Here is a 13,612-nt window from a genome sequence, read left to right as displayed (position 1 = left end):
CACTCACCCCACTCACTCAGTCACCCACCTCACTCAGTCACCCACTCACTCACCCACTCACTCAGTCACCCCACTCACTCACCCCACTCACCCACTCACTCACATCACTCCTCACTCCACTCACCCACCTCACTCACCCACCAGCCACTCACTCACCCACCACCTCACCACCAGCCACTCACTCACACACCTCACCCACTCACTCACTCACCCACCCACTCACTCACTCACCACTCCATCCACCCACCCACTCACCCACCCACTCACCCACTCACTCACCCACCACCCATCCACCACCCACCCCACCACCCACTCACTCACTCACTCACCCTCTCACTCACTCACCCCTCACTCCTCACCCACTCATCCACCCACCCACTCACCCACTCACATCACTCACTCTCACTCACTCACTCACCACTCACTCACTCACCCACCCACCCATCCACCCACCCACCCACCCACCCACCGTCACTCACTCCACTCACCACTCACTCACTCACTCACCCACTCACTCACTCACTCACCCACCACCCATCCACCCACCCACCCACCCACACCCACTCACTCACTCACATCACTCACTCTTTCACTCACCCACTCACTCACTCACCCACCCACCCATCCACCCACCCACCCACTCACTCACTCACTCACTCACCCACTCACTCACCTCACCCACTCACTCACCCACCCACCCACCCACCCACTCACTCACCCACATCACTCACTCACTGCACTCACCCACTCCACACCCACCCACCCACTCACTCACCCACTCCACCCACCCACCCACCTACCCACCCACCCCACCCACTCACCCACCCACCCACCCACTCACCCACATCACCCACCCACCCACTTCACTCACCCACCCACCCACTCCACCCACTCACTCACCCACCCACCCACCACCACCCACTCCACTCACTCACTCACTCACCCACTCACTCACTCACCCACTCACCCACCCACTCACTCACTCACTCACCCACTCACTCACCCACTCAGTCACCCCACTCACTCACACCACTCAGTCACCCACTCACTCACACCACCCCACACACCCACCCACTCACTCACTCACCCACTCACCCACTCACTCATCCACCCTCCACCCACTCACTCACTCACCCACCCAACCACCCACCCACCCACTCACCCACTCACTCACTCACTTACCCACCCACCCACCCACTCACTCACCCACCCACCCACCCACCCACCCACCCACCCACCACTCACCCACCCACCCACCCACTCACCCACCCACCCACCCACACTCACCCACCCACCCACCCACTCACCCACCCACCCACCCCACCCACCCACTCACTCACCCACTCACTCACTCACATCACCCACTCACTCACTCACTCACTCCACTCACCCACTCACTCACTCACCCACTCACCCACTCACTCACTCATCCACCCACCCACCCACCCACTCACTCACCCACCCACCCACCCACCCACTCACTCACTCACTCACGTCACCCACTCACTCACTCACTCACTCACTCTCACTCACCCACTCACTCACCCACTCACCACTCACACCACTCACTCACTCACTCATCCACCCACCCACCCACCCACCCACCCACCCACCCACTCACTCACTCACTCACTCACCCACTTCACCCACCCACTCACTCATCCACTCACCCACCCACTCACCCACTCACTCACTCACTCACCCACCCACCCACCCACTCACTCACCCACCCACTCACTCACCCACCCACCCACCCACCCCACCCACTCACCCACTCACCCACCCACCCACTCACTCACCCACCCACCCACCCACCCACCCACCCACCCACCCACCCACCCACCCACCCACTCACTCACTCACCCACTCAGTCACCCACTCACTCACCCACCCACCCACTCACTCACCCACCCACCCACCCACCCACCCACTCACTCACTCACTCACCCACTCACCCACTCACTCATCCACCCTCTCACCCACTCACTCACTCACTCACTCACCCACCCACCCACCCACTCACCCACTCACTCACTCACTCACCCACACCACACCACCCACCCACTCACCCACTCACCCACCCACCCACTCACTCACTCACCCACCCACCCACCCACCTCACTCACTCACTCACTCCACCACTCACTCACTCACTCACCCACTCACCACCCACTCACTCACCCACTCACTCACTGACCCACTCACTCACCCACTCACCCACTCACTCACCCACTCACTCACCCACTCACTCACTCACCCACTCACTTCACTCACTCACTGACCCACTCACTCACCCACTCACCCACTCACTCACTCACTCACTCACCCACTCACCCACTTCACTCACTCACTCACTCACCCACTCACACCACTCACCCACCCACTCACTCACTCACTCACCCACTCACACACTCACCCACCCACTCACCCACCACTCACTCAACCACCACTCACTCACCCACCACTCACCCACTCACCCACCCACTCACTCACTCACTCACTCACCCACTCACCCACTCACACACTCACCCACCCACTCACCCACCCACCACTCAACTCACCCACCACTCCCCACTCACCCACCACCACTCACTCACCTCACTCCCCACTCACCACCACCCACTCACACACTCACCCACCCACTCACCCACCCACTCACTCAACAGCCACTCACTCACCCACTCACCCACCACCCACCACTCACTCACTCACCACTCCCCACTCACCCACTCACACACTCACCCACCACTCACCCACCCACTCACTCAACCAGCCACTCACTCCACCCACTCACCCACTCACTCACCCACTCACTCACTCACCCACTCACTCACTCACTCACCTCACACACTCACCCACTCACTCACCCACTCACTCACTCACCCACTCACTCACTCACCCACTCACCACTCACTCACCCACTCACTCACTCACCCACCCACTCACCCACTCACTCACTCACCCACTCCCACTCACCCACCCACTCACCACCACTCACTCACCCACTCACTCACTCACTCACCCACTCACACACTCACTCACCACTCACCACTCACCCACTCACTCACTCACCAGTCACCCACTCACTCCACTCACTCCACTCACTCACTCACTCACTCACTCACCCACTCACTCACTCACCCACCACTCACCACTCACTCACCCACTCACTCACTCACTCACATCACTCACTCCACTCACTCACCCACTCACCTCACTCACCCACTCACTCACCCACTCACTCACTCACTCACTCACCACTCACCCACTCACTCACATCACGCCACTCACTCACCTCACTTCACCCACTCACTCACTCACTCACCTCACTCACCACACTCACTCACCCACTCACTCCACTCACTCACTCACTCACTCACTCCACTCACCACTCACCTCACTCACCCACTCACTCACGTCACTCACTCACCCACTCACTCACTCACCCACTCACTCACCCACTCAATCCACCCACTCACACCACTCACTCCACTAACCCACTCACTCACTCACTCACTCACCCACTCACTCACCCACTCACTCACCACTCACTCCACTCACCCACTCACTCACCCACCCACTCACACACTCACACCCACTCACTCACTCACCCACCCACTCACCCACTCACTCACTCACTCACCCACTCACCACTACTCACTCCACCCACTCAACCATCACTCACTCACCCACTCACTCACTCACTCACTCACTCACCCACTCACCCACTCACTCACTCACTCACACTCACTCACCCACTCACTCACTCACTCCACTCACCCTCACTCACTCACTCACCCACTCACTCACTCACTCACTCACCCACTCACTCACCCACTCCACCACTCACTCACTCACCCACTCACTCACTCACCCACTCACTCACACACTCCACTCACTCACCACCCACTCACTCACCCACTCACCCACTCACTCACTCCACCCACTAACCCACCCACTCACTCACTCACCCACTCACATCACCCACTCACTCACCCACTCACCCACTCACTCACCCACTCACCCACTCACCCACTCACTCACTCACTCACTCACGTCACTCACTCACTCACTCACTCACTCACTCACTCACTCACATCACTCACTCACCCACTCACTCACACACTCACTCACCCACTCACTCACTCACTCACTCACTCACTCACCCACTCACTCACTAACTCACTCACCCACTCACTCACCCACCCACTCCATCACTCACCCACTCACTCACTCACTCACCCCTCACTCACCCACTCACCCACTCACTCACTCACCCACTCATCCACTCACTTACCCACTCACTCACCCACTCACTCACCCACTCACCCACCACTCACTCACTCCACTCACCCACTCACTCACTCACTCACTCCACCCACTCACTCACTCACCCACTCACTCACTCACCCACTCACTCACTCACCCACTCACACACTCACTCACTCACTCACTCACCCACTCACCCACTCACCCACTCACTCACTCACTTCAGTCACCCACTCAGTCACCCACTCACCCACTCACCCACCCACTCACCCACTCACTCACCCACTCACCCACTCACTCCACTCACCCACTCACTCACCCACTCACTCACTCACTCACTCACTCACTCACCCACTCACTCACTCACCCACTCACTCACTCACCCACTCACCCACTCACTCACTCACTCACTCACCCACTCACTCACTCACCCACTCACCCACTCACTCACCCACTCACTCACCCACTCACCACCCACTCACTCACCCACTCACCCACTCACTCACTCACCCACTCACTCACTCACCCACTCACCCACCCACTCACTCACACCACTCACCCACTCACTCACTCACCCACTAACCCACCCACTCACTCACTCACCCACTAACCCACCCACTCACTCACTCACCCACTCACTCACCACTCACTCACCCACTCACCCACTCACTCACCCACTCACCCACTCACCCCACTCACCACTCACTCACCACTCACTCACTCACTCACTCACTCACTCACTCACTCACTCACTCACTCACTCACTCACTCACTCACTCACTCACTCACCCACTCACTCACTCCACTCACCCCACTCACTCACTCACTCACTCACCCACTCACTCACTCACTCACACCACTCACTCACTCACTAGCTCACTCACCCACTCACTCACCCACCCACTCCATCACTCACCCACTCACTCACTCACTCACCCACTCACTCACTCACCCACTCACCCACTCACTCACTCACCCACTCATCCACTCACTCACCCACTCACTCACCCACTCACTCACTCCCCACTCACCCACCCACTCACTCACTCACTCACCCACTCACTCACTCACTCACTCACCCACCCACTCACTCACTCACCCACTCACTCACTCACCCACTCACTCACCCACTCACACACTCACTCACTCACTCACTCACTCACTCACTCACTCACCCACTCACTCACCCACTCACTCACTCACTCACCCACTCACCCACTCACCCACTCACTCACCCACTCACTCACCCACTCACTCACCCACCCACTCACTCACTCACTCACTAACTCACCCACTCACCCACTCACTCACCCACTCACTCACTCACTCACTCACCCACCCACTCACCCACTCACTCACTCACTCACCCACTCACTCACTCACTCACCCACTCACTCACCCACTCACCCACTCACTCACTCACCCACTCACTCACTCACTCACTCACTCACCCACTCACCCACTCACTCACCCACTCACTCACTCACTCACTCAGTCACCCACTCAGTCACCCACTCACCCACTCACCCACCCACTCACCCACTCACTCACCCACTCACTCACTCACCCAGCCACTCACTCACCCAGCCACTCACCCACTCACCCACCCACTCACTCACTCACTCACTCACTCACTCACTCACTCAGTCACCCACTCAGTCACCAACTCACCCACCCACTCACCCACTCACTCACTCAGTCACCCACTCAGTCACCCACTCACCCACTCACCCACCCACTCACTCACTCACTCACCCACTCACCCACCCTCTCACTCACTCACTCACTCACTCACCCACTCACCCACTCACCCACTCACTCACCCACTCACTCACTCACTCACTCACTCACTCACTCACTCACTCACCCACTCACTCACCCACTCACTCACTCACCCACTCACACACCCACTCACCCACTCACTCACCCACTCACTCACTCACCCACTCACACACTCACTCACCCACTCACACACTCACTCACCCACTCACTCACCCACTCACTCACCCACCCACTCACCCACTCACTCACTCACTCACTCACCCACTCACTCACCCACTCACCCACCCACTCACCCACCCACTCACTCAACCAGCCACTCAACCAGCCACTCACCCACTCACTCACCCACTCACCCACCCACTCACTCACTCACTCACCCACCCACTCACTCACCCACCCACTCACACACTCACTCACTCACTCACTCACCCACCCACTCACTCACTCACCCAGCCAGTCACCCACTCACTCACCCACTCACTCACTCACTCACTCACCCACTCTCCCACCCACTCACCCACCCACTCACTCAACCAGCCACTCACCCACTCACTCACCCACTCACCCACCCACTCACTCACCCACTCACTCACTCACTCACTCACTCACTCGCACACTCACTCACTCACTCACCCACCCACTCACTCACTCACTCACCCACCCACTCACTCACCCACCCACTCACACACTCACACACTCACTCACCCACTCACTCACTCACCCACTCACCCACCCACCCACTCACCCACCCACTCACTCAACCAGCCACTCACCCACTCACTCACCCACTCACCCCACCCACCCACTCACTCACTCACTCACCCACCCACCCACCCACTCACTCACCCACCCACTCACACACTCACTCACTCACTCACCCACTCACTCACCCACTCACTCACTCACCCACTCACCCACTCACCCACTCACTCACCCACTCACCCACTCACTCACCCACTCACTCACTCACCCACCCACTCACTCACCCAGCCAGTCACCCACTCACTCACCCACTCACTCACTCACTCACTCACCCACTCTCCCACCCACTCACCCACCCACTCACTCAACCAGCCACTCACCCACTCACTCACCCACTCACCCACCCACTCACTCACCCACTCACTCACTCACTCACTCACTCACTCACTCACACACTCACTCACTCACTCACCCACCCACTCACTCACTCACTCACCCACCCACTCACTCACCCACCCACTCACACACTCACACACTCACTCACCCACTCACTCACTCACTCACTCACCCAGCCACTCACTCACCCACTCACTCACTCACCCACTCACCCACCCACTCACCCACCCACTCACTCAACCAGCCACTCACCCACTCACTCACCCACTCACCCACCCACCCACTCACTCACTCACTCACTCACTCACCCACCCACCCACCCACACACTCACTCACTCACTCACCCACTCACTCACCCACTCACTCACTCACCCACTCACCCACTCACCCACTCACTCACCCACTCACCCACTCACTCACCCACTCACTCACTCACTCACTCACTCACCCACTCACCCACTCACTCACTCACTCACTCACTCACTCACTCACCCACCCACTCACCCACTCACTCACTCAACCAGCCACTCACCCACCCACTCACCCACTCACTCACCCACTCACTCACCCACTCACCCACTCACTCACCCACCCACCCACTCACCCACCCACCCACTCACCCACTCACTCACCCACTCACCCACTCACTCACTCACCCACCCACCCACTCACTCACCCACCCACCCACCCACTCACCCACTCACTCACTCACTCACCCATTCACTCACTCACTCACTCACCTGCTCACTCACCCACTCACCCACTCACTCACCCACTCACCCACTCACCCACTCACTCACCCAGCCACTCACCCACTCACTCACTCACCCACTCACCCACTCACTCACTCACTCACCCACTCACTCACTCACCCAGCCACTCACCCAGCCACCCACCCACTCACCCACCCACCCACTCACTCACCCAGCCACCCACCCACTCACCCAGCCACCCACCCACTCACTCACTCACTCACCCACTCACCCACTCACCCACTCACTCACTCACTAACTCACCCACCCACTCACTCACTCACCCACCCACTCACTCACCCACCCACTCACTCACTCACTCACCCACCCACTCACCCACCCACTCACTCACCCACCCACTCACTCACCTACCCACTTACCCACTCACCCACCCACTCACCCACCCACTCACCCACCCACCCACCCACTCACCCACCCACCCACTCACTCACTCACCCACCCACTCACTCACCCACTCACCCACCCACTCACCCACCCACTCACTCACCCACTCACTCACTCACCCACTCACCCACCCACCCACCCACTCACCCACCCACCCACTCACCCACTCACTCACTCACTCACTCACTCACTCACTCACCTACCCACTCACTCACTCACCCACTCACTCACCCACCCACCCACCCACCCACCCACTCACCCACCCACCCACTCACCCACCCACCCACTCACCCACTCACCCACCCACCCACCCACTCACCCACCCACTCACCCACCCACTCACCCACCCACTCACTCACTCACCCACCCACCCACTCACCCACCCACTCACCCACCCACTCACCCACCCACCCACCCACCCACCCACTCACCCACCCACTCACCCACCCACTCACCCACCCACTCACCCACCCACTCACTCACCCACTCACCCACCCACCCACCCACTCACCCACCCACCCACTCACCCACTCACTCACTCACTCACCTACCCACTCACTCACCCACTCACTCACCCACCCACCCACCCACCCACTCACCCACCCACCCACCCACCCACTCACCCACCCACCCACTCACCCACTCACCCACCCACCCACCCACTCACCCACCCACTCACCCACCCACTCACCCACCCACTCACTCACTCACTCACCCACCCACCCACCCACTCACCCACCCACTCACCCACCCACTCACCCACCCACCCACCCACCCACCCACTCACTCACCCACCCACTCACTCACCTACCCACTTTCCCACTCACCCACCCACTCACCCACCCACCCACCCACTCACCCACCCACCCATTCACCCACTCACCCACCCACCCACCCACTCACCCACCCACTCACCCACCCACTCACCCACCCACCCACCCACCCACCCACTCACCCACCCACTCACCCACTCACCCACCCACCCATTCACCCACCCACCCACCCACTCACCCACCCACTCACCCACTCACCCACCCACTCACCCACCCACCCACCCACCCACCCACTCACCCACCCACTCACCCACCCACTCACTCACTCACCCACCCACTCACCCACTCACCCACCCACTCACCCACCCACTCACTCACTCACCCACCCACCCACCCACTCACCCACCCACTCACCCACTCACCCACCCACTCACCCACTCACCCACCCACCCACCCACTCACCCACCCACCCACTCACCCACCCACTCACCCACCCACTCACTCACTCACTCACTCACCCACCCACTCACGTCATGATGTTTGTTGTTGTTGTTGTTGACTGTTGTTGTTGTTGTTGACTGCAGGGGCGTGCGAGGGCACCCTGGCGTGCTCCACCTGCCACCTCATCTTCACCGCCTCCGCCCTCGCCACACTGAGCCCGCCCACCGATGAGGAGCTGGACATGCTGGACCTCGCACACGCACTCACGCCCACGTGAGACGCCAGCCCCACCGCTCGTCCCCTCCATCATCACCGCCGCCAGCCCCACCGCCTGTCCCCTCCATCACCACCGCCACCATCACCACCACTGCCAGTCCCACCACTCGTCCCCTCCATCATCACCACCACCAGCCCCACCACTCGTCCTTTCCATCACGACCACCGCCAGCCCCACCACCACCATCACCACCACCAGCCCCACCACTCGTCCCCTCCATCACCACCATCACCACTGCCAGCCCCACCGCCTGTCCCCTCCATCATCACCACCCCACCACCAGCCCCACCACTCGTCCCCTCCATCACCACCATCATCACCTCCAGCCCCACCACTCGTCCCCTCCATCATCACCATCACCAGCCCCACCGCCCATCCCCTCCATCACCACCACCAGCACACGCACTCACGTCCACGTGAGACGCCAGCCCCACCGCCCGTCCCCTCCATCATCACAGCCGCCAGCCCCCCACCACTCGTCCCCTCCATCACCACCACCATTCATCCCCTCCATCACCACCCCCGCCAGCCCCACCACTCGTCCCCTCCATCACCGCTACCACCATCACCACCACCATCACCACCATCATCACCACCAGCCCCACCGCCCGTCCCCTCCATCATCACCACCGCCAGCATCAACGCTCGTCCCCTCCATCACCACTATCATCACCGCCAGCCCCACCGCCTGTCCCCTCCATCACCACCATCACCACCGCCACCACCACCATCACCACCACCATCGCCACCACCATCATCACCACCAGCCCCACCACTCGTCCCCTCCATCACCACCACCGCCAGCCCCACCGCCCGTCCCCTCCATCACCACCATCATCACCGCCAGCACCACCACTCTTCCCCTCCATCACCACCATCACCAGCCCCACCACCACCATCACCACCACCAGCCCCACCACTCGTCCCCTCCATCACGACCATCGCCAGCCCCACCACCACCATCACCACCACCAGCCCCACCACTCGTCCCCTCCATCACCACCATCACCACTGCCAGCCCCACCGCCTGTCCCCTCCATCATCACCACCCCACCACCAGCCCCACCACTCGTCCCCTCCATCACCACCATCATCACCTCCAGCCCCACCACTCGTCCCCTCCATCATCACCATCACCCCCTCCAGCCCCACCACTCGTCCCCTCCATCATCACCACCGCCACCCCAACCATTCGTCCCCTCCATCATCATCATCATCACTTCATCCCCCCCATCACCACCACCAGCCCCACCGCCCATCCCCTCCATCACCCCACGTCTCTCTCCCCGTGTCTCTCCCCCCGTGTCTCTCCCCCCGTGTCTCTCCCCCCGTGTCTCTCCTTCCGTGTCTCTCTCCCCGTGTCTCTCTCACCCCGTGTCTCTCCCCCCGTGTCTCTCTCTCCGTGTCTCTCTCCCCGTGTCTCTCCCCCCGTGTCTCTCCCCCCGTGTCTCTCCCCCCGTGTCTCTCTCCCCGTGTCTCTCTCACCCCGTGTCATCCTCCCCGTGTCTCTCTCACCCCGTGTCTCTCTCCCCGTGTCTCTCTCTCCGTGTCTCTCTCCCCGTGTCTCTCCCCCCGTGTCTCTCTCACCCCGTGTCTCTCTCACCCCGTGTCTCTCTCACCGTGTCTCTCCCCCCGTGTCTCTCTCCCCGTGTCTCACCCCCCGTGTCTCTCTCCCCGTGTCTCTCTGTTTCTCTCCCTGTGTCTCTCTCCTCCCCCGTGTCTCTCTCCCCGTGTCTCTCTCACCCCCCGTGTCTCTCTCTCTCCCCGTGTCTCTCTCACCCCCCGTGTCTCTCTGTCTCACCTCCCCGTGTCTCACCCCCCGTGTCTCTCCCCGTGTCTCTCTGTCCCACCCCCCGTGTCTCTCTCCCCGTGTCTCTCCCCGTGTCTCTCTCCCCGTGTCTCTCTCCCCGTGTCTCTCTCCCCGTGTCTCTCTGTTTCTCTCCCCGTGTCTCTCTCCCCCCCGTGTCTCTCTCTCTCCCCGTGTCTCTCTCTCTCCCCGTGTCTCTCTGTCTCACCTCCCCGTGTCTCACCCCCCGTGTCTCTCCCCGTGTCTCTCTGTCCCACCCCCCGTGTCTCTCTCCCCGTGTCTCTCTCCCCGTGTCTCTCTCCCCGTGTCTCTCTGTTTCTCTCCCCGTGTCTCTCTCCCCCCCGTGTCTCTCTCTCTCCCCGTGTCTCTCTCTCTCCCCGTGTCTCTCTGTCTCACCCCCCGTGTCTCTCTGTCTCACCCCCCGTGTCTCTCTGTCTCACCCCCCGTGTCTCTCTGTCTCTCCCCCCGTGTCTCTCCCCGTGTCTCTCCCCGTGTCTCTCCCCGTGTCTCTCTGTCTCTCCCCCTGTGTCTCCAGGTCTCGTCTGGGCTGCCAGATTTGCCTGTCCGCCTCTCTGGACGGACTCCGCGTCCAAGTCCCAAGCGACGTCTCGGACATCCGACAGCAACTCAACTAAGGGGCTCTGCCCATACCCATCCAGACTGCCAATTACAATCCCCCATACCTATACATACTGCCGATTACAATCCCCCATGCCTATACATACTACAGATTACAATCCCACATGCCTATACATACTACTGATTACAAGTCCACATACTTATACATACTACAGATTACAACCCCCCATATCTATACATACTACAGATTACAATCGCACATACCTATACATACTACCGATTACAATCTTACATAACTATACATGCTACAGATTACAATCCCACATGCCTATACATACTACCGATTACAACCCCTCCTACATATTACCGATTACAATCCCACATACCTACACAGACCACAGATTACAATCCCGCATACCTATACAGACTACAGATTACAATCCCATGTACCCATCCAGACTACCGATTACAATCACCTATATAGATTACCAATTACAAAATCACGTACATATATAGACTGGACATTACGATATACCTATTCATTGTACCAATTACAACTCCCCATACCTATACGGACTGCACATTGCAATAGCCTCTGCCTATCCACTATACCAATTACAACTCCGCATACCTATACGGACTGCAAATTGCAATAGCCTCTGCCTATCCACTACACCAATTACAACTCCACATACCTATACGGACTGCACATTGCAATAAGCTCTGCCTATCCACTACACCAATTACAACTCCGCATACCTATACGGACTGCACATTGCAATAGCCTCTGCCTATCCACTATACCAATTACAACTCCGCATACCTATACGGACTGCACATTGCAATAGCCTCTGCCTATCCACTATACCAATTACAACTCCGCATACCTATACGGACTGCACATTGCAATAGCCTCTGCCTATCCACTCTACGAATTGCAATACCTGTAAATGACTGCACATTTATAACGCCTGCCCTGTCTATCACACCAGAAAGGAAGAGTAGGCCAAGTTTGCCCCCCCACCCCTCTTATAGAGTGGTGGTGGTTGTGGTTGTGGTGGTGGTGGTGGTTGTGGTGATGGTGGTGGTGATGATGGTGGTGGTGATGATGATGGTGATGGTGGTGGTGATGGTGGTGATGGTGGTGGTGATGATGATGGTGGTGATGGTGATGATGATGGTGGTGGTGATGGTGGTGGTGATGGTAGTGGTGATGGTAGTGATGGTAGTGATGGTGGTGGTGATGATGATGATGGTGGTGATGGTGGTGGTTGTGGTGGTTGTGGTGGTAGTGGTTGTGGTGGTGGTGGTTGTGGTTGTGGTGGTGGTTGTGGTGGTGGTTGTGGTGGTGGTGGTTGTGGTAGTGGTGGTTGTGGTGGTTGTGGTTATGGTGGTTATGGTGGTGGTGGTGGTGGTGGTTGTGGTGGTT

General features: G+C 59.3%; 1 protein-coding gene across 1 annotated transcript; it reads left to right on the top strand.

Annotated features, from left to right (window-relative positions):
• Positions 1-9,663: 9,663 nt before the first annotated feature.
• On the top strand, positions 9,664-13,390 carry LOC144954559 (adrenodoxin, mitochondrial-like; the record flags this gene model as incomplete). Its single annotated transcript, XM_078885030.1, has 2 exons — positions 9,664-9,793; positions 12,140-13,390. Coding segments are annotated over 2 exons (230 nt in total), but the record flags the coding sequence as incomplete, so codon positions are not given.
• Positions 13,391-13,612: the final 222 nt, after the last annotated feature.

The sequence above is a fragment of the Lampetra fluviatilis genome, unplaced genomic scaffold (genome assembly GCF_964198595.1).
Source record: "Lampetra fluviatilis unplaced genomic scaffold, kcLamFluv1.1 SCAFFOLD_1444, whole genome shotgun sequence".
NCBI classification, from domain to species: Eukaryota; Metazoa; Chordata; class Hyperoartia; order Petromyzontiformes; family Petromyzontidae; genus Lampetra; species Lampetra fluviatilis.
This window is presented reverse-complemented; position numbering and strand designations above follow the sequence as displayed.